This window comes from Microcebus murinus, chromosome 17 (assembly GCF_040939455.1).
Source record: "Microcebus murinus isolate Inina chromosome 17, M.murinus_Inina_mat1.0, whole genome shotgun sequence".
NCBI classification, from domain to species: Eukaryota; Metazoa; Chordata; class Mammalia; order Primates; family Cheirogaleidae; genus Microcebus; species Microcebus murinus.
In genome coordinates, this window is record NC_134120.1 from 59,013,604 (window position 1) to 59,038,484 (window position 24,881).

Consider the following 24,881-nt stretch of genomic DNA (forward strand, 5'->3'; position numbering starts at 1 on the left):
CTTTGGTGCCTGGTGGCAACACAGACAGGAGGTCTGGGGAGGGGCTACAAGCTCGGGAAGGAGAGTGTGGGGTCCACAGAGCCAGGGTCACAGTCGTGGGCACGGCCTTTCTTGGCCAGCTTGCTCACTTGGAAGAGCTCAGCAGCGTTGCCTCAGGGAGCTTTCCTGCTTCTCTGGGTCTAGCCCTCTTGGGTGACTGGTCCAAGTGCTCTGCCCCAAGGAAAAGGGCCGGCCAGGACCTAAGCCAGGCAGGTGGAACAGAGTTTTGAAAGGACCAAAAACTGCCTGAAGTAGGTCTGCCTGGTGGCAGTCCCCAAAACAAACACCTAGAGACTCCTGCCTCTTGTACCCCAGACCCACTTCCCTCCACCCTCTCCCCCCACTCATGAGAGCTGCTGGCAGTCTTCCCACGAGCTCCAGATGCCTCTAGGGACCCTCGTGGACACCGGTGCAACTTCAGTCAAGGTCCCAGGGACGCGTTGTGCCCCTGGATGCCTGAACACTGATGTGGCCCCCTCCTTGACTTTTCAGGGTGCCCTCCTCCAGGACTCAGGCTCCCCAGGGCCAGTGCACAGAGACTGTCTCCTGATGTCTGGGCACAGACATGCAGGTGGCTGGGCAGGTCTGGGGCCCAGGAGGGAGGTCCCGGCTGGCTGTGGGCAGGGCAAGGCACCTGCTCCTAAAGGCAGTCCCACCATGGGAAGAGCCCAGGCCCAGGTCTCTCTAAGACCTGCTGGGGCCTCCCTGCTGCTGTCCAAAGCATGGGAGACTGTCCCCACCTGCAGCAGTTTCCGCCAGCAGTCACTCAGGCTCCAGCGGGATCACCCGCCAGGACTCTGCCTCCTTCGGCCCCTTCACCACCTGGCCTGCGTGCACGTGGCCCCACAGATGCATTCCTGCTCCCTGGGGACCCCAGACTCCCCCATTCTGTGCCCTTGCAGGGGTCATAGCCTGGCAACTGTGCTTTCCCCCGAGGGAGGAGACACATCCGTTCCTCCAGCAGTGAGGGAACATGAGACGGTCGCCTATTTCGACTGAGAGATTCTCCCCCCAGCTCCCGTCGCCTGCACCCTCCCAGCGCTGAGGAGCCCGAGTCCCACTGCCCGCTCCTCTCCACATCGGCTCCTCCAGGAAATTCTGTGCTGCAGTGGGGACAGGGCTGAGCCTGGGCCGTGGTGCTCCTGAGAAGCAGTGTCCCAGGCTGTGTGGGGTGGCTGCAGAACCAGCTGGAGGCGGCACAGGGCGACCAGCCCTCTCTCGGGGGAGCTCTGGGGACCAGCCCTCCGGAGCAGCGGACAGGGCTGCTCAGCGGTGCACGGGCACATCCAGACCCTGGGGCTGGGGGGCAGCTCAGGGTCCACTTCCTGAGTGAATGAGACCTCTGAGCCCTGGGGCCAGGCTCTCCATAGTAGGAACTGCTCTTAGAAGTTCCGGCCTCCACATGGGACCTCTAGAGGCCAGCCCAAGAAGACTGCTGTCCGGGCTGTGACAGAGTCCTGGGGCCACTCGCTTCAGGACACAGAAGGAGCCCTGTGGGGCTGACCTCCCTCACCCACTGATCGGCCTTGGCTCGGAGCACAGGAACAGACAGGTTCCCAAGAGGCTCACCAGGCCCTCCAGTGGGGCCCTAAGAGGACAGTTGTCCTTCAGCGTGGGCCCTGCCCCTCAAGAGCCCTATGTGGACACGAAATCTACCAGTGCGGACACAGGCTCCCAATCCGGCTCCACTGCCTGAGTGTCTTGGGGCCAGGGACCAGGCTGCCCAGCCACCCTTCCTGCCCACGCCCTGCTGTGTGCAGGAATCCTCCTTGGCCCCTGTGAACGCCGACCTATTTCCACGTTGAGACCCTCCTTGCTAAGCTGGTTCACAGAGCTGCCCACATGCAGAAGGCAGGCATGGCCCTAGGCCTTGAGGTTGTCCCAGTGCAGCACCGGGGCCTGGCCCCAGAAGGCCAGCATTCACTCCTAGCTCAGCCCATCTGGCTCTCCCAGCTTGGGCGGGAAGGGGTCTGGGGACTTGCACAAAGGGGCCAGTGATCCAACTGCAGGGTCCAGAGGGCAGATCCAAGGTCCTCATAGAAGTGAGGGCTTGGTGACCCTTCACTTGGGTCACGAGAGTCACTTTGCTGAATTTTCCCCAGGGCTGGCAGGAGTCTGGGCTGGGGCAAGGATGAGGGAACACTGCCAGTCCCAGAATGTCAGGCCCAGCCCTCAGGGGCCTGGGTGACCCCACTGGGCTCTGCAGGAACAGCCAAGAGCTGTTGGAGCCCTATGGGCCCTGGGTGGGCTGTGTCGAGTGCCAAGCCCCCCACTCTGTCCTGGCCTCCTGGGCCCTGGCTCTGAGCCGCCGGCCTCAGTCCCATTTGCTTGAAGCATTCACAGGGCCACATGGGGAGCCTCGTGTCCATGTGCCTGTCACTCTCCCTGGCCTCTGAGTCTGCCGAGTCAGAATCTCCTGGAGGGTGAGGCGGCTGCTGGGCCCTGGCCTTCAGCAGCAGCTGCATGCCACACATGCCACTCATGCCACACATGCCACTCATGCCACTCACGCCACACACGCCACCCACGCCACACACGCTACACACGCCACCCATGCCACACACGCCACCCATGCCACTCATGCCACTCATGCCACTCACAACACTCATGCCACTCATGCCACACACGACACTCATGCCACTCACGCCACTCATGCCACTCACAACACTCATGCCACTCATGCCACACATGCCACACACGCCACTCATGCCAATCACGACACTCATGCCACTCACGCCACTCATGCCACACACGCCAATCATGCCACACATGCCACACACGCCACTCATGCCACTCACGCCACTCATGCCACACATGCCACTCATGCCACTCACGCCACTAATGCCACACACGCCACTCAAGCCACTCATGCCACACACGCCACTCATGCCACACATGCCACTCATGCCACACACGCCACTCATGCCACACATGCCACACACGCCACTCAAGCCACTCATGCCACTCATGCCACACACGCCACTCATGCCACTCACGACACTCATGCCACAAACGCCACTCATGCCACACACGCCACTCATTCCACTCACGCCACACACGCCACTCATGCCACACACGCCACTCATTCCACTCACGCCACACACGCCACTCATGCCACACACGCCACTCATGCCACTCACGCCATTCACGCCACACACGCCACTCATTCCACTCACGCCACTCACGCCACTCATTCCACTCACGCCACTCACGCCACACACGCCACTCACGCCACTCATGCCACTCACGCCACACACGCCACTCATTCCACTCACGCCACTCACGCCACACACGCCACTCATTCCACTCAAGCCACTCATGCCACACACGCCACACACGCCACTCACGCCACTCATGCACTCACGCCACACACGCCAATCATTCCACTCACGCCACTCATGCCACTCATGCCACACACGCCACTCATGCCACTCACGCCACTCACGCCACACAAGCCACTCATGCCACTCACGCCACTCACGCAACTCATGCCACTCACGCCACTCATTCCACTCACGCCACTCACGTCACCCATGCCACTCAGGCCACCCATGCCACTCATGCCACACACGCCACTCACGCCACACACGCCACTCACGCCACTCACACCACCCATGCCACTCACGCCACACACGCCACTCATGCCACTCACGACACTCATGCCACAAACGCCACTCATGCCACACATGCCACACACGCCACTCACGACACTCATGCCACTCATGCCACACACGCCACTCATGCCACACACGTCACTCATGCCACACATGCCACCCATGCCACTCACGTCACCCATGCCACTCATGCCACACACGTCACTCATGCCACACACGCCACTCACGCCACACAGGCTTCCTGAGCAAACCCAGTCTCAGCTGCCAACGCAGGGGCCCTCGCCACTGTCGCAGAGAGAAAGGTGGCGTGACCGAATGACACACGCATTTGAGGGGGCCGGGCTGGGGTGGGGACAAGGCCCTGGTGTGGCGAGGGGGAAGCGCTGACCCGTGGGAATGCGACAGTTAGCACACGGCGGCCCCACGGGGCCAGGCTTTCCGAAGCACGCCGCCGTGTCACGTAAACCCTGCTGAGGACCTGAGATGCACGTGCTGCCACTCTCCCAGCGTCGCTGAGCAGCCGCACTCGGGCAACCCAAGCGGCGCGGCCAAGCCTGGCGGGCCCGAGAGCGGCGGCCGCCAGGGGGCGCTGCTGCCACAAGCATGGCAGGGACCGGCCTGACACAGCCGCCTGGGGTCCCAGCAAGTGGCTCAGTTAAGACCGGAGCAAAAGTTCTGTTTGCTCTGGGATGAGTGGAATTATTCGCGCTCTCCACATCTCGGTCAGGGAGACTGGGAGCAAAGGGGTCGGCAGCCTCCCTAGGGCCGGTCTCCCCACTGCAGGCTCTGCCAGGGGACCCCACGGGCCGAGGCCTGGTCCCAGGCTCAGCTGGCCAGCAGCGACTGGCAGGTAGGGCTCATCTGGCCAGCTGGTGGGCTGAGAGCTGGAGCCTGACCCAAACCTCTCGTCTGCTGTGTGTTCTGGGACAAGTTACCTCACTGTCCTGGGCTCCCCATCTGCAAAATGGGCACAATGGCAGCGCCTAGCGTGGAGCTGGGGGGAGGGGCCTGTCCATGCCAGTGCAGGCCGGGCGTGGAGTCAGAGACCCCAAATGCTCCTTGTCCTTGTCTCTGCTGCGATGGTGATAAAGATGGAGCATGACGCCAGCCCTGGGCCAGCTGGCCCACCTGCAAGGGCAGGCTCGTGCCCCCAGGGGATCTGGCTGCAGCCCAGCCTTCTCAGCGGCCCAGAGGGGGCTCCTGCTCAGAGCGGCCCTCCCAGACAGGCACGCAATGGGACGGCATAAACAGGACATGCGGTGGCTCAGGAGGGCAGGACGTGTTTCTCCAGCTCAGCACTGCTGACATTTGGGGCCAAATGATTCTGTCGTTGGGGGAGGCTGCCCTGCGTGTGGGGATGCCTGGCTCTACCTGCCAGAAGCCAGTGTCACCCCTCCCATGGCTGCGACAACCAAAGTCTCTCCAGACATTGCCAGATGTCCCCTGGGTCGGGGAGGGGCAAAATCACCCTTGTTTGGGAGCAGGTGTATGAGGGACGCCCTTGGGGAGGCAAGGGGCCTGGAATGTGAAGCTTGTGCTCCCCGCCCTGCCAGAGGCGGCGGCTCGCCCCGGGGCCAGCGCCCTCGCTGTCAAGGCGGCTGTAACAGTGGCCCCACAGGGCCGTGGTGAGGTGAGGGGTGATGTCATGTGCAGGGCTTCAGGCAGTGCCTGTCCCCAGAAAGGCTCCACAAACAGCAACTTGCACGAATGTCACTGCTGGGATTTTGCAGGTCCCCTCTTACTGGGGAATCTAAGGTCCCATGACATTAAATTACTTGTGAAAGGTCCCACAAATATTAACAAAGCCGGAATGAACAACCAGAATAAGGCCCCACAGCCCCTGCTCTGGGAACACACGCTCTACCATGTTCCCCGGGGCTGAATGCAGCGTGGCTCCCTGAGGGTGGGGCTCTTGTGGGCCCGGCGGGGCACCTGCCCAGATCTCTTCCCGACAGGCCTCTGGGAACCACAGCAAGAGGGCAGGAAGGCACGCCTTCATTTCTCGCTGGACTTGCCTCTATCATTGAAGCATTTTGATTCCAGCCACCCTCCCAGAACCCTGGGAAGCTACCAGAACAGGACTCTCAGTGACCTCCCAAGGCCTGCGCATGGCCAGGCTGTGGGGACCCAGGGAAGTAGGCGCCTGCTGTGTTCTGAATTCGTATGTTGACAGCTACTTTCCAATGCAATAGTACCAGGAAATGGGGGCCTTGGGAGGCGATTAGGTCATGAGGGTGGAGCCCCCATGAACTGGATCAGCGCCATTATAAACGAGGCCTGCGGAAGCCTATTCACCCTTCTGTCACGTGAGGACTCAGAGAGAAGGCGCCGTCTGAGGAATGGGCCCTCACCAGACACCGAATCTGCTGGCGTCTTGCTCTTAGACTCCTCAGCCTCCAGAGCTGTGAGGAGTCGGTTCCCACTGGTTATAATTACCAGTCTAAGGTATTTTTGTTGGAGCAGCCTGCGTGTACTAAGACACCTCCCAAGGGTAGTGCCCAGCCCTAATGCCTCCTCTGTCATTCTCTGGACCCAGGCAGGCCAGTGTCAGGAGGTGGGACAAAGATGACCAGAGCTGGCCATCATGCCTGGGACCACCATCAGGCACCCAGACGCTTGAGAGGCTAGGACCTGTCCCTGGGGTGAGGAGTGGGGTACACTTGGCCCCCAGTACCCGTCTCAGGGCCCTCCATGTGTCCTCCCAGACCCTGGCTCCCCACCTTCCTGCACAGACACTGTGCCGCTGCTCTGAGGCCAACGCCCTGAGGGGCTGGCAGGTGCACAGGCTGAGCCCTCACCCTGAGCTCACCCTGAGCACCTCTCTTCTACTCCCTTCCACTGCGATACTCGGTCAGAATTTCTCAGACCTTTCACCCCCACTGCTGGAAAATTCCAACCAGCATTCCAACCACTTTGTCTTGGCCTGGTCTTTCACAGCAAGACACTCTATGTCCTTCTCTGCTGGTCCCCAAGTCTCTGATTTCCATGTGCTTTGATTTTCAGCATCCTAGGAAATATTTAACATGAGAACAGTTGAGTAGCTTTGGTACCTTCTCAAAAAATCAATTGAAAAGCCAGTTGCTACGCAACCCCGAGTGCTGCCGGCGCTCTGCTCCCTGGCTGATGGCATATTGTATAAAATAAGATAATCTGTTTTATGTTTTTATTTTTTAGGAAATGGAGAAAAATGTCGTTTTAGGAAAAACTTGAGATAACTCAGAGGCTTCTCATAAGCTGGAAGACAAACAACATGTCACTCACACAAGTGCTACCAATTTTATCCCCGCTGGAGCCTGGTGGAGCCTGGGTGGGGGAACTGGTCTAATTCTGTCCCAGTCAGGAATGAGTGACAGGGTCTGAATACCTGGGCCACTTCCTGCTCAGCTCTGGGTCGCGGCCTCACACCCTGACCTTGGGGCACAGCTCAGGGCCCTCCTGGCTTTGCCATGCTCAAATTCTTCCATAGCTTCATTCTTGGACAGGAAACCTATGGTCCCTTGAAAAGCAGCTCATCAGAATTCACCCTCACTGTGAGCCAAACTCTGCCCCCAGAACCCCATCTGGACGCCTGGCGTTGCTTTTCTGTAAACAAGCAGACTCCATTCCCCTAGCCACGGACACTGTGCCTCCTGCCCCCAAGGTCTCGGCTGGGAAGTCCCCCCACCCTGCCACCACGCTGTGTTCCTTGGTGGTGCCCACCACTCTGACGTCATCCTTACTGCTCTGCTGACCCGACAGGGAGCTCCTGCCACACTCCTGGCCCACACGTGTCCCTAGGATCAAGCGGTGCAGTCAGAGCAGCTGCTTGGGAGACCAGCGGCTCTGGGCTGGCCGGAAGCCTTAGGGCTCCCAGGATACATCTCCTCCCGCGCCCACCACACCCTCAGAGACCTGAAGACAGGCCTTGTCCCCGTCTACTCCCCAGTGCTATGCGAAGGGGCATCTGTGGCCCGTGGACACAAAGTGTCACTGTCACAAGGAGATCAGTACGAGAATCGGGAACTTTATAGCAACTGGAGGAGGTGAATTTATGTCTATGGAATTAGCAAACAACCAGGAATTTTTGTACATCACGGTTGGTCTTTGTCACTTTGCCTTTTCTAATAATTCATTTTCAATGTATTTTACAGAAGTATTGGTCTATAACGGATTAGAAAGGGGGCTCGAAGTGCCCAGGTCTTCAGTGTTGAGGCACCGGCTCGGCACCCTGGGCCTGCAGCTGCTCCCGGCCGGCCTCTCTCCTCGTCACCGGATGGCCCGGGTCGGTGGGGGCCCCTCCTTGCCCTGCGTCCAGGACTCGCAGTCCTCAACTGTGCCCAGCCCACCACAGAGGTGAGGTGCAAAGGGAAAGCATGAATTCACGTCTGCCTTCCTCAAATCCGGAACAAGATGCTGAGTGTGGCAGAGCCCTGCGGCATGCTACAGTGCTGGCGTTAGTTCAACAATATCATTTTTAAGTGATTTTTTAAAATGTAAACTAGTTTTTCACAAAATAAAAATGCCCTGTTTTGCTTATAAAAGAAACCTGCTCATCATAATAAATTAAGAAAATTCAGTAAAGTATAAAGAAAATAATAATTCATTAGCTTACTGCCCAGAGATAAAATGTTAACATTTGATGTATTTCTTCCAGTCTTTTCTGTATATATATTTGTACAAAAAATTGAGAACATACTGTAAAATTATATCCTGCTTTTCAAACAACAAACTAAACTCCATGCTGTAACCATTTCCCAATGCCATCAAATATGCTTTGAAAACACCAAGCCTAATACATTACCACACAGATTTACCTTTATTTAACTGGACCCTATTACTGGATAATATGGGTTGTTTCCTGTTGTTTGCATTTAGAAATGAGGCCATGATAGTTCACTTATTCCTAAAACGTGGTCCACAGCTGTGACAACTGCTTTGGGACAGAGTCAGAGAAAACATCAAGAACCTTTTAAAGGGCAGTGATAAATATTATTACATTTCCTTGGAGAAATGTGTACACATTTATACTCATACCAGAAGAGTGTGCCTGCTTCATGCACCCAGACCAGCAAAAACCCCTCTTCTTAATCTTAACAGAGTTGGTCTTTTATAAATGGTATATTATGTTTCTTTAATTATAGTAAAGTTAGATATTTTTACATACAGTATTTTTTCTTCTGCTGTTTCCTTCTATTGCCAACTTTGTTTTTCCCATGAATTAGAGGAGGTCTTCAGATATTAGGATATCTTTGTCATATTGGAAATGGCTTTCCTGTTTGCCTTTGTGTTTTGTTGACAGAAGTTTTATATTTTAAGTATTCATATATATCTACCTTTCCCTTTACAATTCCGTCTATTGGATTTTATGCTCAGAAAGCCCTTGACAACCAATATTTTATTTTTGATTTGTGTGGTTTAAATAAATGAATGTTATATTGGCTTATATTTATCACATGATAATTTAATTTGCTATTTATTAAGTTCAGATGCATCATATATTTATTTATAACACAATGGCCAATTCTCTTTGTATTTATCATGTTAGGTTACCTATTAGAGCGGTATTTCCAGGTTTCCATTTTATTCAACTGATCTGTCCATTAATCCTTATGCAAATCCAACATGATTTTAATTATTTTCACTTTCTAAGATGTTTGAGTTACACTCTTTCTATTTGCTTGGCTTTCAAGGCTTTCCCAGCTGTTCTTGATGATGTTTCTAGATGGACCCTAAAATCATTCCATCATGTTTTCACTTATTAATCTGGGAAAAATCAGCATTTCTATTATAAGTGTATCTGGTCTGCCCATAAGGAACAGTGTGTGTCTCTCTACTTTCTTCCTATCATCGGCCATGTGCAGTTTTCTTCCTGTAAGTTCTGTGTCTGTCTTATTAGGACTATTCTGGGTATTCTGTATTTTTGGTTACTATCATAAAGGGTATTTTCCCCTGCCTATTATCCCTGCTACCAAGGCATTGTTGGTTCACAGAGAAGTTATTGATTTTTTTCTATAGTTGTCTTATATTTGGCCATGTCGCTAAACTCCTTTATTAACTCTACAGGTTTTACAATGGACTCTTTTGGGTTTTCCAGATATATAATTAATAAAGAACAATTATAATTTGTTCTTTCCCAATATTAGTTTCATGTCACATGAAACTTACTAGAATATCCAGAATCACGGTGACAAGTCCACGTGTCTTGTCTTTGTTTCTGACTTCACTGTGGCTGCCCGCATGGGCACTTCCCGAAGCCAGCTCTGCACGATGCAATGACGGGGGGAAGCGGGTTCCTCTGAGAAACGGGGTTGAGGGGCTGTGTCCTGGCCCACCCCCAAGAGCCCCCATTTCCACAGCAGCATCTCTGGCAGCTGTGCAGCAGGAATGCCTGTCTCCCTCTGCATCTCCCAGACGTACTTGATCAGAGCCCCTCTGTTTTCTCACGTAAACATCTATTCCCATCCCAAGAATTAGCTGTGCGGAACGTTTTTAGGGAAATGTGTTCCTTTTTCCACTTTTAAATAAAATTTTGGTTGTTATGTTACCATCTGTTTCTGGTTTTCTTATATTTTTTAAAACAAGGAGATAGCCTGCACGGGGCTATGGAGCCAGTCGCCCCTCGCCCAGCTCCAGCCTCCTTCCCGGCGCCCGCAGTCAGCAAGCTCCTGCCGCCGGTGTCCAGAGTTCCCTGCAGGGCTCCGGACCCGCATCCGCCTCTTCCTAGCCACCCCAGCTGGATGGCACCAGACACCTCAAGCTCAGCATGTCTCAACTGAACTCTTCAGCTTCTCCCCACCACCGCTTCTCCTCCTGTCCCATCTCAGAGGCCAGCGTCGCCAGCTACCTGGCTGAGTGCTCCTCTGCCTTCACCCGCATCGCAATTTGGCCTCTTCTGTCCTCCTTTCTCCATCCCTGGAGCCACGGGCCCAGTCCAGCCTCCATCATCCTCTCTTGGGTGGCGTTTGCACCCTCCTGAGCCACTGCTCCCCCTGCCACTTCCACACAAGGAGGCCAGGGGTCATCTTAGATGTGCACATCACATCGTGCTCTGTTGAAACTCCGCAGCAGGAGGTGCGGGGCTCTGCTCCTTGGGATCTGCGCCTTCTGGCTCTGTGGCAGCAGGCGTGCTGTCCCCACCCTTGCGCTCTTCCCTGCAGCCCCGTCTGCCCTCTCTCCCTCCCAGCCTGTGCACTTGGGGCCCCCTGGGCTGGTGCTTTCCCCTTCACTGGAACACCCCTTAGTCCTCACTAAGCACCGCTTCCCCGGCCACTTTCCCTGGCCTCGCAAGCAAAGCCGCCGGCCGCTGCAGCTCCCTGCGCCCGAGCCGCCCGCTCCCACCTCCCGGCCGCGCCGCCTTCCGGAAGCGGGCCTGAGCACAGGCGTGTCCGGGAGTGTTCCCAGCACACACAGCCCTTCAAAAGGGTTTGTCAGATGATGAGTTTTGTCATTTGGAAACTGATGTGATGAATTTTATGAAGAGATTTCTTGATATCAAACAATTTCCACATCCCTAGGATAAGCCCTATTTGATCATGGTGGAAGTTTCTCTTTACGCATTATTCAATCAAACTCCCAATGTCTTAGGGTTTTTACCTCTATTTTTAGAAGGGAGACATTCTGTGCTTTGTCTTGGACATGCAACCTTTGGCAGCTTTGGGTTTAAGGGTCACATTGACTACAAAAAAATGAATTGGGTAGATTTCAGAACATATGAGTCATATACTCTATACAATATAGAGTATTATATTATCTTTGCTTAATAATTCCTTTTAAACGATTAAGAATTCACTGGCAAAAGTAGATTATGTGACTGTATTCAAAGGTAACTTTAGGATAACTTTGGAAAAGGTGAAGAACTTGAGTTCCTTCCATGATTATGGGGCTTATGCTGTATTCTACGTATTTTGGAGTCAGCTTTGAAATATTCACGTTTCCCCAGGAAATCCTCAATTTCCCCAGGATTTCCAGATCCCTGACACAGAGATCCTCAAATTGTCACCTTCAGGGTTTGACTCTCTTCTGCAAATGCTCTGACTGTGGTCACATGGTCCTACCTACCTGTGGCAGTTAAGGAAAAAGAGAAAAAGCAAAAGAAGTGGCTCAAGGTAGGGACAATTTAGCATAGAGCACGCCAAGGAGCAGCTAATAAAGGAGGCTTTGTTTCATTAAGTGTTAAGACTGGGAAGGGGAAAGCCACTTTTTAGGCCAAATACGACCCAAAGCTGTGCCAGCCCTGGTGAGAAACTAACCCTACACAATTTTCGAATTTTTCTTTTTAATCAATATGGGAGCCACTGGGGGAAAGGCCAGCTGCCATCCGGCACCCAGACTTGTCACTCTGATGGGCTTTTCTCCCCTTTCTACCTCCAGGACTAGAAGTTTCCCACTTTTGGAAACTTCCAAAAGGGGATGTGACTGTGCCCATCTCTCAGGCCAAAGGTCTGAACTTCCTAAGACACCAAAGGATCCTGGCCAGGAACAGATGGACCTGGCCTGGGGAGGGAGAGGACCAGAGAGAGGACTGGAGAGAGGGGAGGAGAGGAATATGCTGAGGGGACACTTCACTGGAGGTGAGGGAGAGTCGCATGGGACAGTCCAAAGATCCCTGCCTGGGTATGAAGCACTGGAACCAGACTGCCAGCCCCTGTGTCTGTGTGGTCCAAAGGCCACCACCACAAACTGGGGACAGAGGCTCAGGGGCCTCTCCCAGCTCTTCTACCTGCATCCGCCTGTGAAGGGCCTGCACCTCCCTCCTCCACCCACCACCACGGGGCATCCCAGCTAGGATGGCCCTGAGTTCTTTCACCTCTGCATCTCAGTGTAGGTTACAATATCCTTTCTAGACTTTTAGTGTGAGCCTCTTATCTTTTTTTCTAGATTAAATATCCCAGAGGTTTGCTTTTCCCAAAGCTCTCTTCTTGATTGATTCTATTGTTTCTGTTCTCTAATTTATTAATTTCTGCTTTTTCTAAATTATTTCCTTATTTTTGCTCTCCTTAGTTTCTTTGGTTCTGTTGCTATTAAAATTAGTGCTAGCATATTGCTTCGAATGCAGGGTTAACTTGTTTTCATTCTTTTATGTGTGATTTTGGAAAACATTTGTGAATATGCCTCTGAATACAGCTTTAGCCATATCCCATAAGATTTGATATGTAGTGTTCTTGTTTTTATTAATTTTCCAGTCTGCAACTGCAGTTCTAATATTCTCTTTCCTTGTACTTTAAAAAAAATTTTTCAAATGGATTGGATTTTTTTAGGTTTATAAATTCTACCCCCACTCCTGCCCACAGTTCCAGGGCACTTAGTCAGAGAACATAGCCTAAATAGCTTTTATTGTATAAAATTCACTGAAATTTTCTTTATCACCCAAAATATTTTTGTAATTCTATGATTCCTCAAAAAGAAGGTACATATTTTTTTTGTTTTTCTGTAGCACAAGGAAAAATAACATAACTACTAATTTAACTTTACTTGTATTATTCTAAATTTCTATTCCTTTTAATATCTCATCTGTTAAAAGCTTTGAAAAGGATATTAAAGACTCCCATGGTTAGGTTTTTGCCAATTTCTTCTTTGTTCTAATGATTTGCTTTGGAATATTTTATCTTCTTGGGGTTCATAAAGGTCCACAACTGGTGTCCCCCCTATGGCTGCCTCACTTTAGAGCGACATGCTTGGCAGGTGTAAGGAGAATGCGCTCAAGGTCTACTTTTCCTGGGATTCATTCTGCCATGTCAGCACTTCATTGTCATTTTTACACTGAGTGCCTTATAAGTTGTGTGTGGTTTGATTTTATTTTCGAGACTGAGATTCTCTGTCTTTGAACAGAGGAGTTTAACTTTTTATGTAATTAGCACATCTGCTGTGTTTGATCTTGCCATAATTTGATTTTCTACACAGTGAGTGTAGTCAGAACACAGACTCGAGCATTCGGACTCCTGGGTGAGAAGCCTGACTCCGCAGGAACCAGAAGGCCTGGCCACTTGCCCGGGCACACCACTGAATCACATCGAGCCTTATGTTCTCATCTGTGGGGTGGGCACCTACATAGCACATATCCCCGTCTTCCCTGTGGATTCAGTGTGTTAATCCACACAAAGTGCTTCCAACATGCCTGGTTCAGGTACTTGAGAAGTCTACACTGGCCGAACCATGGGGCTCCTCCTTCCTCACAATTTCTCTCTATACAGCACCCCTTTTTCTATCCCAAGTCATTGTCCCCGGATGTCTCTACCCAGCGGCCCGCACACATACCCATGCACGATGCTCAGAAAGAGGGTTCCAAGTTTGACAGCAAGAGGAGGCAGGGAGGGTGAGAGGCCCCAGCTGGGGCAGAAGCTCTGAGGCCTGAGGACAGGAGGGCACGGATTTAAGATGTGGGCAGGCATGGAAGGAAGAGGTGTATTAACCATATAGTCCCCATCCTTGGACATCTGGGGCCCTGCCGAGCCTGGAGGGACCACCCTGCTGGTGCTAGCCAACTCCTAATGACAGTCAGCACTTGCACACTTTCCAGTACCAGCCAGCAAGCCCAGCGCCACACCCTCAGCCACTTCCCTTATGGGACTCTAGATTCTGGGCTACTGTCCACCTGCTTTAACCACCCCAGGGCCGTGCAACAGACAGCTCGGGGCGGCCCCAGGCCCCAGAGCCCACAGAAATTACTCAAACTGGCCGGTTGACCTTTCCTGCCCTAGTCCTCCCTGCACAAAGGCTCCTCCCGCCCACATTCCCCACTCCCTCTGCCTCCTCACCGACTCTGGAGCTCGCTCGTGGCCTCCCGTGGCACAGCATGCCTAAAACCTACATTTTAAATCAAGGGGTAAAGGTGAAAGGGAGAGGGGATCTAGGGGCAGCTCCCGCATTTCTCGTTTCCTATAGGAGCCATAGGGCGGCTGGGAGGGGCAGCGTGGCCTTGGCGGAGGTCCCATTCCTGCCACGTGGGCTCTGGCGTGTCTGGCAGGCCCGGCCGGGCGCACGGCACTCACTGACCTTTCCGTAGCTCAGCAGGATGATGCGCACCAGGACCACATTGATGTGGGCCCCCAAGGACTCGTCGTGATAGATCTCATTGACCTGCAAAGCAAGCGGGAGGCATCAGCAGGCGCCACAGCTCCGGGCAAGCTCTGGCTTTGCAGTAGGAACCTCCGCCCGCCAGCACCCAGGCCAGAGCTCTGGCCCCCACCCTGCCCTGCCTCTCCCTGCACTGCGCACCCAGCCACGCCGCTGACTCTGACCCACTGCTTGGTCCTCTCCATTTCCCTCCACACTGTCCCCACACCTCTGCCGCCCCCAGCCACCCGCCAGACTCCAGCCTGGGGTTCTTCACCAGAAGCCTAAACGAGGACAGGAAAACAGGCCCCATGCCAACTGTCCCCACTAACTAAAACGTGGCCTTTCCTTCAGGACGAACACGGGCAGCAAACCCCAGCGGCACGGGCAGCCCCGGGTGCTTGTGGTGGCAGAGGGTCCCCATGTGCATCACTACTTGGAAATGGGGCCCTTATAGACCCACCAGCAGGTCTAAGTTTTTAATATGCTAATAAAGAGCAGATATAACTACATGACAAAAGTGCCTCCCAGCTCTGTTGTGACAGCTGTGCTCATGTGATTGCCTTCCTCTGCGTGTCATCATTATTTGATTCTTACATGTGTTTTAGTTTTTCCGTTTACAAACATTCTGAACAGGCACCCTGGGCTTCACTTGCTGTCAAAAGGGTGGGTCCATGGCACAGAAATGGGGATGAGCACACATGCCCTTCCGCGTAGCCCGCGTGGCCATCCGCAACACAGGCAGGGCTAACGGCTCCTCCCCACTGACGGGGTCCCCCTGGAATGGCTCCTCGCATCTCCTCCTTCACTGGGTGACCAAACCCCATTCCTCCTTGAGGCCAGCTCAGCAGGCACGTCCTTCCAGAAGGGCCTCCCAGGTCTGATCTGCTCCTTAGCAAACACTGGCTGCTGCTTCCAAGCCCTCAGTGTCCCCCAAACCCCCAGTGGCACCAGGCCTGCGTTTCCCTGCCCGCATGCCCAGCACTCAGGGCGGGGCAGCACATGGCAGGTGCTCGGGAAATGCCGCTGAAAGGTGGTCCCCTGTACCCACGGTCGCTGAGAGGAGAGGCGCGCAGCGGCCACACACCCCTCCCCGCACTCCGACTGCCGACCACCCTCTGCAAAGTCAGGTCCAGCCACACTGCGCTTCCAGGGGCCACGTTGGGCCAGCGCCTGGGCTCCCCACCCTCCAGTCTTTAGAGTCCACATCTGAGCAATAGTAGTTGCTCCCTGTAAACAGTAGGAAGACACTTCAGGAAAACTGACAGTTGACAAGGGAAATCGAATCGTGATGGATGAGATGGACAGGCATGTGGGACAGGCCGGGCGAGGAGCCTGGGGACTGCTGCCACCGCTGCTGTGCAGAAGACACCGCCATCAGAGGGCAGAGCTTGTAGGCACACTTGGCCCCGCTGGCATCGCCACCCAGCCCAGGCACTCCTGCCCTGCAAATCTGCCTCTGGTTGCACTTAGGTTCCCCCACCTGGCCTTCCCGTAAGGAGGGGCGACTGACTGCACCCACAGCAGCGTGGACAGTCCCCGTTAGTCCTGCTGCGGGCTTGGCCTGAGCCTGCGGAGGGTGAACCTGGGGCCTTGGCCGTCCCGCAGGCCCGTGCGGACGAAGTAGAGCTCCTGGGAGGGCACCAGGCCCCCTAGGAGGCTCTGCCAACTTCTGTGTAAAGTAAGGACAATGGCCCCCGTCTCGTGAAGCTGTTGTGAGGACACCATCTCCACACGCGAGCAACGGAATGACATCGGTGGGACGCTGAGCAGGATACTCCATCGCCGCAAAGCCATCGCACCCTGCAGCTCCCCACGGGGTCCTAGGCTGCATGCCCCTAAACCACAGTGCCCTAGCCCAGTTTTGAGGGTTAGACTAGGCTTTTCAGTCCATGCTGAGACAATAGCCTTAAAAGCCAGTTTTTTCTTACGAGAGAAAAGACTCTTTCCTTCTCCAAAGTATTGCTTCATCCATCCCGAGCAAAGCCTGGTCAGGAGTTCCACTGCAGTGTAGAAATGAAGACCCTGACTGAGGGAGGAGTCGGGGCAGGGGAGACAGGCTGGGGCGACCAGCCAAGCTTCTCTCCACCCCCCACACGAACCCCCAGTTCTCACCCCAAGTGGGGGTGGGGGGGCCAGGGAGGGCACAAAACAGCCCTGACCTTGGGAGGGAAGGAAAAGCAAAGGGAGGTTGAGCCCTAGCCTGCTGCCTGGGACCTGGGAGGGGCAGGTTCATCCCAGATGGGTGGCTTCAGAGAGCCCAGGTACAGCACAGCAGGCTACAGCAAGAGCAGGCGGTGCATCAGGTATGGGCTCCCTGCACCTTGGGGATATGTGGCCAGGGTGGCTGGGGGCTAGCCTGCAGGAGAGGAGGGCAGGCCACTTGCACGGCCACCACAGAGAGGACAAGGCCCTATGACTGCAGCTGGTCCTCAGCCTGGGGACAGGGCTTTCGGGAGATACTTAGGGGTAGAGGAGTCCACGAGAGTGAGGCCCTCATTATGGGACTAGTGTCCTCACAGGAAGGGACACAGAGAGCTGGCCTCCTCTCTCTGCCATGCGGAGACACCGTGAGAAGGTGGCCATCTGCCAACCAGGAGGAGGGCGCTCACGGGGGCTGAGTCGGCTGGCACCTGACCTTGGGACTCCCAGTCTCCAGAAATGCGAGAAATAAATTCAGGCTGTTCAAGCTCCCCAGCCTGTGGTCCTGTGTCATCCCAGCCCGAGTGGGCAAGGACAACAGCTTCTAAATAGGAAGAGACTTATTACACTTGCGCTTCTATCCTGGGATCGGTGCCTGGGACGAGGGCCGCATCAGACGCGAGAACTAAAGGGAGCTGCACTTTTCCCCATGCTCGAGGCCTGGTGTGCACACGCTGACCCAGCCCAGCGCAGGTCCCTCGGAGGACTTCTCAGACTGAGCCGCCCAAGCCCCTTGAGGAGCCCGCCACCCCCCAGGCCCAGAGTGGCCGGGCCTCTCCTCCACGCCCGAGCCCGCACACCCAGCGCAGAGCTGCCTGCGTTGGTGCCCGGTGTGTGTCCGAACCATCGGACAGTTGCCATCCTGTTGGGAGGCACAGAGGGACACCCAGAGCAACAAGACCAGCTCCACGTTCACGGGCCGAGGATGGGGCCTGCAGGGAAAGGCAGGGAAGTAGAGGGCACACAAGTGGGTACTCTGCCCAAGTGGCCTGGGGGCCCCCAAGGTCGTGAGAGCTGAGAAATGAGAACAAATTCTCACCAGCAAGGGATGGTGCTCTTGGCAGAGGAAGCAGCATATGCAAATGTACTGGGGTCAGAGGCAACAAGGCCAACCCCAGAAGGGATGGGGTGGGGAGAGGCAAGTCCACAAGAGGAGGTGGGGGGACCACTTAGGTCAGGAAGGCTCCAAACCTACCCCGAGAGCAGTGGGTGATACAGAGGGCATTTGCAATGACGACCCTGGCTCCCTTATGGGAAGTAGACTGTGAAGCAGTGAGGCTCAGATTCGGGACAAGTAAAGAGGAAGGACAGACGTGTGGAATGATGCTGACTGGAATGGGGGAGGGGTCACCGTAGCTTCCCTGGGACACAGGGGCCTGCCTGGCCCTGTCAGTCTGCTGGCAAATACAGGCAGCCTGTGCTCCACACGTGGTTGGGGGAGGCAGTCAGCGGGATCACCTCTCAGAGCATCTCTGGGATGAGGCCACTCTGAAGCCTGTGCTTGGACCACACCTCTCAGAGCCTCTAGGAAGCTAAGTGGAGGCTGGTCTGGGTGGGCTTTGAGGGCACTGTGACCCTAGGCGATGGTCTTAGCCCGGGTCCCAGTCCCCCAGGAGGGCAGGAAGCTCAGCCAGGGCAAGGCCGTGAGCCCTGCCAGAGCAGGGGGGCAGCTGCGGCTCTGGGAGGGCCGGGCCTGCTGTGCCCAGGGAAGGGAGAAGGTGCAGGGCTGGCCCTCCTGGGCCCTGACCCGGCCTTTCCCTCAGGCACAGCATCCCCCTGCTCTCCCGGCCCCACTCCGGGCGCCAAGGCCGCTGCACTCATCTTGAGCAGCGGGTCTTGTACCCTTCGTGGACACTGGGCAGATCTGGCCTTGCTTCCTAATTTGGGACAGGAGGTGACCAGCCACTCTGGAAATGCCACCACTGGGCACCAGCTCCCTGAGGTGGGGGTGGTCAGGGCTACTTCCAGGCCATGTCCTGCTGGGGTCCCAGGTGTCAGGCTGCTGGGCACAAGCCCTGGGCTGGGGAGGCCCACCTTGGGGCTGTCCCCAGCAGCCAGCTGCTGCCTACTGGGCTGAGCACCCTCAACAACCCTGGCCTCTGGGAGTCTCAGGTGATTCAGAGACCTCTGGGACCCCCGGGCTGCTGAGGAGCAAGAGGGGGCCCCTTTGGGGTACTCCCCGCAGACAGCCAGGGAGGAAGAGGCCGGGCCACTGTCCAGCCAGCAGCCAAGGCCTGTCTGTGATGGCTCTTCGCCTGCCCACCATGGCAGCCTGCAACGCGGTGTGCGTTCCCCCTGGGGCGGGCCACGCAGCTTTCCAGGCGTCTCTCCTCTCTGGGAGACACAGCCGCGCGGGCTGTGCCCCATCTTGCTGCAGAGCCCCACACCTCTTGACCGTGGCCAGGTGCCCGCCAGGCCTAGAACCCTGCCCAGGAGACCTCGCCTCACCCCCCCCCAGGTCAGGCCTTGGCAGCCCCTCCCAGGGGCAGGACCCCCACAGGGCGTCGTGGCCTGAGACCACCAGCCAGTCTAGGTGGTCTTCTTGCTCCTGAGTGTGGGTAGCAGAGTCCAAACCGAAAAGCCCAGCCCCACTGCCCTCTGACCTCCCAGCCACTGTGCCTTGACACTGCCGGGCAGAGTGGTGGGGTGCAGGGCGGGGTGGCTCCCTACATGTCCTGCCCCCAACTCAGGGCCTCCCTGCTTCTGGAGGGGCCGTGACAGCGCCACTGCCCAGGCTGGCTGCTCCTGCCCCACAGGACGCTGCCCTGCCAGCCCTGGCCAGGAGGCGAGGGCCGCCTGGGCACGGGGACCCAGGCAGTGACTAGCGAACTCCCAGCGAAACACGCGCACCCTTGGTGGGGACGCAGCTCAGCGTTTCTGTGAGCAGAGAGCGGACAGACAGCGGGAAGGGCAGCAGAAGGCAGGGGTGGCCCCACCGCCCCTCGCGCCCCTCCTCCCAGCCCACCCGACTCACCCCCCAGACGGGCAGGAGTAGGCGCTCCCAGGTGCTTCCTGCCATTGCCCCGCCCCCACAATAGCTCGCATCCCTCACTGTGGTCTCCAGGCAGGGCAGATCCGGCCTCCTCTGTCCTCTGTCTGAAACCCTCAATGGCTCTCCAGTACCATCCAAAGCAGGCCCAGCCCTCAGCCTGGCATGCAGGCCCCTCCACGCAGGCCCCAGCTGGCTTCTCTGGGCTCCACTTCGGCTACTTCCCGCACAGAATCCGCACTCCCAACAGCGCGGCCAGCCCTCTCCTGTGGCCTGTGCGTTGGCTTGTGCCTGGAATTCCCACTCTCCAGCCTCTGGTCTGGCTGCTCCTTGCACGGGGACCTGTCGGCACTGCAGGGCCTTTGCACTTGCAGTTCCTCCCCAGCACAGCTGCTCCCAGCAGCCTCTATCTAGCCCACAGGAGGTGCTCAGTAAGAGCTGTTGACTCAATGAGTGAACTGCTTTGGGGAATATGGAACACGAGCAAATGGGCCAAATGTGTGACCCAGCATTGGCCAGTGGCGCCCAGGGACAGGGGAGGTTCCAGCTCAGTGGCTTCTGTCCCCTAGTCCCAGCCAGCCCCCTACTCAGCTGACCCCAGGCCCGTGTGCCTGGAGGAGCTTCTCCTTGGCCCAGACCACAGGGGGAGGGAAAGCACAGGGACAATGTCCTCCAGCTCCGTCTGCGAAATTGATCCTGGAATCTTTAAACCTTGGGGCGAAACGATCCAAGCTGCAGCCATTCTGTGTGGAGAGAGGCCGAGGACTCTGCCTCTGGGGAGACACACTGCAACACGCTTCTGCCTGGGCAGAGACCAGCCCAGTGCCTGGTCTGGAACAGACATTAGAAAAGGATGGTGCTGCATGACATGAAGGTTTGCCTTGATGGCCACAAGTTCCAAGGGGACTGTGAGCCCCGGGGGGCGGCCTGAGGCTGCCAGACAGAGGCGACTTTCTCCCCAGCTAGGCAGGGAGGGGCAGAGTGTGGGTCCTGGTCCAGGAGACGGGGCTCCGCTGCTGCCTGTGGTTCCAGCCCTACCCCAGCCTCCAGGAAAGGTCCCCTTGCGGGGCTGAGCTATGGGCAGGTAGAAGCCCCCCTGGCAGAACCTCGGGGGCAAGGCAGGCCTGAGGAGCCTGTCGCGAGGCCTGGGTGTGGAAGGGCACAGACGGCCTGTGGCTTCTCTGGGAGCCTGAAATAAGTGGGGATCAGCCTGTTCTCTCTGAGGCCCTTCAGGGGCCACCAGGGTGGAGGCAGAGAAGAGAGCGCAGCCGGAAGCCAGGGAGAGAGGTCTGCAGCCTCTGGGGAGGAAGGTTTCACCTGTGTGCACCCCGCAGTGCCTAAACGACGCTGCCAAAGCCTGGCCCCATCCTGGGAATACATATTCCTTTGCAGATCTTCACCCTCTCACTTCTCGGCAAAGACTTCTGAGCAGCGCAAGAATAAACACGACCCTCGCCACTGCTCCAAATCTCAAACCATCATGACATGAAAAGGGCAGCACCAGGTGACCAAGGGCATGCCACCCAGGGAAGTGGAGGCAGTTAGAGCCCCTCCTCCCACACCACGTGCCAGCCCACGTCCCCACTCCTCAGGTGACATCCACAGTAGGGGGCTGGCCAGGACTGGAGCAGGGGAGGCACTTAGCGGGGGCGTCCCCTGTCCTGGGCGTCACTGGCCTATGCTGGGGGCACAGTTTGCCCGTTTCCTCTTGCTCCACCGTCTCCAAAGCAATTCACTGCTTCTGTCAAGCTGCTGCAAGTCTGAAATTACCCGATTTCGGAGAATCGGGTGGGATTACCTCTGCAGGTGCCCCAGGGTGGGGCCTGTGGCTACGCCGCCCCCAGGCAAGCTGGGCACTGCCCAGGACCCAGAGGAGGCACAGCACATGCCCTGTGCAACGGAACGCCACGCAGCTGCGGGAACACCGGAAACAGGGCTGCCGGGAACGCTCTCCCGTGCGGGCACCAACAAGCGCAAGGAGCTGCCCCCATGCCCCGAATAGGGGGTTAAATCCCCACTCTGAGGTCGGATTGCAGGGCTTCCATCCTGAGCTCTGGCACAACCCTGCCTATGGCCTGGGCCAGTTACTTAACCTGTTTGGGCTTCAGTTTCCTCTATAATATTTCCTGGGCCTTGGGGTTGTTATTAGGACCGGCCACGACAATGTACTCAAAGCATCCGGTAAAGTCCCCGACACACAGCAGGCTCCCTAGAGTTGCCATCAAATTACAGGAGGGGCAAACACCGCAGGCTGCTTCTCCAGGACCCCGCACACGAATGGCCCGTCCGAGCTTCCCCGTCGGCCCACCCTGGGACCTTTCCTGGCTGCTGGGGGACTCATGAGGAGCTCACGGCCAGTTAATTAGCAAGGCCACCTTTCACTGGCACCAGGAGGGGTCTGCGAGTGTGGCCCAGGCCTGGAGCCCCTGCCAGCCCGCCAGGGGGAGTGGACAGTGACAGCCACGCCATCACGTGGGCCTGACCTTCCTACTCACCGACTGCATCGGAACGGGACGGTGCTGCAGAACAGGAGGACGGACACTGCAGAGGCCGAGGCTGCACAAGGACACTGCGGAGGCTGCAGGCCAGGGCTCGGCGTCCCCCAGGGGCCTTGTGGCCACTGCGAGACACTGGAAGGCAGTGGGAGGCGGGATTCTGATTCCCGATGGGTGCTCTGCTGGGCCTGTCGGCCTTCCCTGGCCACAGGGCCCTGGGGCTTGGTGTGGAGTCTCGTTTCAGAGAGGGGCCCCAAGTGACCAGATCTTGTGCCACCCCTGGCGCTGGAATCCTGCCCTACAAGTCTCGGGGCCTGTGGTGTCCCTCTCTTGGGACTCCAGCCAGCCACCTGGGGCCATTTGGGTACTGCCATGTAATTTGAGAATACTGTGTTTTTATTCTTCTGCTGCCCTGTCACCATTTTGACCTAAGGAAAGAAAAGGCAAATGCCACTGTGAGGAGGAGGGGGCTGTGGCCTGGGGGGCAGGAACAGGGCGGAAGGCTGAGGACAGGCAGGTAGTCAGAGCTGGGTGACAGCCCCACCCCTGCCGCTCTCCCCCCGTTCGGGTCAGATGCAGCTAGTCCTGGGCTCGGGGCCCCACTCCACACTGAGGAGACACGGCGCCCTGAGAGCAGAGGCTGACCCCACATGGTGCCTAAACAGGCAGTTAGAAATGGGAGAGGTCTTATGCCAATGAGTGGACCTGAGGTGGCACCCTGGGCTCCAGAAGCTTCTGCCCCAAATTCAGGGGAGGGGGAGGGGCAGCCCATTGCAGTTATTAGCACCAGCATGGGAGAACTTTTAAGGCAACCTTGTTTTCGATGGGCCTGCCCCAGCATTACCCTGAGCCGCTCACTGGCCGTGAGCTCCTCGTGAGCCCCCACACCAGAAGGAGGTCCCAGGGTGGGCCGACAGGGAAGCTCGGACAGGCCATTCGTGTGCAGGGCCTTAGCGCCTGGCGCTCGCCGGCTGCCTGCCACACCCAGCTCCCCGACTGGCCAGCTCGGGACCTCCAAGTGGGGCACGGAGGCCTTGTCACAGCCTCCCAAAGTGCTGGGACTACGGGTGTGAGCCGACATGCCTGGCCTACTCACTTATTCATTCCAAGTATGTTTCTTGCACACCTACTATGTGCCAATCCTATTGTCAGGTGCTGAACTGGAAACATGAGGGAGGCAGACTCTGAACCTAATCTGTATGCCATAGTTGTGGCATCTTTGTGTGAACCCCACGCCCCCCAAGACACACATCAAGGGACCCCAGGCAGGGGAGCGTGACCCAGGGTCGCTCGACCACAACCAGCACAGGGCGGCCCAGCAGGGCCGAGCACAGGGATGACAGGAGCTTTCTGCTCTTCTGGCTCGGCTGTCACCTCGCTGGAGCTGGCACGAGACAAGCTCTGTAGATGCCTCAAGCTGTCACCAAGGAGTGACAATGCCTGGTCCTCCTCATCCACAGGGACTCCGACTCCCGCTTGGGCAACCGTCAGCTCCCCACGGGCGGCCGGGACAGCTGCTCGAGGCTCCTGCACCAGCTGTCAGGAGGCCTCTCGGGGGAGGGGAGGGCGAGGCCGGGGCGCTGCACCTTTCAGGGAAGAGGCGGAGACGAGAACAGCCCGTGCTGCCCTGTCAGCATGTCCTCCTCCCTGCGACATAATCACTGGTCTTTCAGTCACCCCTCCCCATCCCCGAGTGGAACAGGAGCTCCCTGAGGGCCGGACCCCACCTGCTCACCCAGACACTTCTGCCACCCAGAACAGCATGTGGCACATAGCAGGTGCTCGGTGAATATGTGCTGAGTGGGCGAGCGGCAGGTGGGCGGGTGAATCTTACAACAAGAAGACAGGATAGACGGAGAAACCAAGGGGAAAACCAAGAGCCGCAGAAACACATGGAAAAGACAGTTTTGCGGGAAGAGCCCCAGGGTGTGGTCAGTGATGTCACATGCTGTTGGGAGGGCAGAGACGGACAAGATGAGAGCACGCCTTGGCATGTCCTCAGGGACCCAGGGGTTCCGTTCTCTAGGCGAGAGCAGTGAGGGAAAGGCCCGCACCCGAGGAGGTACGTGACTCTTCTGCTCTGTCCTGGCCACACTGTGAGGCCTCTCTGAGCTCATGGGGCACGAGGACGATGCGGAGACCACAGATGTCCCCTGCACAGGCCAGCACGTGCAAAACCAGCCACACGAGTTCCCCTCCTCAGGCTGTGGGAGATGTGCTTCAGTGACAGAAGGCATGAGCCCCAAACTTCCTAACAGAGATGTTTCTGTCGCCTTAGACCCAGACCAGCCTCGTCTCCTGCCTCTCCCCCCGCCTGCTACGCTCCCGCCGGGCCCAAACCATGCCCTGTGACTCGCGGTGCTGCGGGGGCTCTGCACATGCTGTGCCACCGCCTGGGCCCTTCACTGGGGCGGCCACACAGGCCTGAGCTCCAGGAGCCTTCCCTGACCAGCCACCCGGTGCCCTTCCCTGGTGACAGCCGTGTGCGCAGTGTGAGCACTTGTCCTGATG

General features: G+C 56.8%; 1 protein-coding gene across 3 annotated transcripts in view; it reads right to left on the minus strand.

Moving 5' to 3' along the window:
• ADAMTS2 (ADAM metallopeptidase with thrombospondin type 1 motif 2) overlaps positions 1 to 24,881 on the minus strand; it is a 216,363-nt gene that overhangs the window by 52,473 nt on the left and 139,009 nt on the right. For 2 of the 3 annotated variants that reach the window (XM_075993718.1, XM_012789958.3), the window contains exon 5: positions 14,625 to 14,708. The exons of the other annotated variant lie outside the window; for it this stretch is intronic. In XM_075993718.1, the coding sequence (XP_075849833.1) occupies positions 14,625 to 14,708 (84 nt within the window). The remainder of the gene's footprint in view (positions 1 to 14,624; positions 14,709 to 24,881) is intronic. 3 annotated transcript variants of the gene reach the window in all.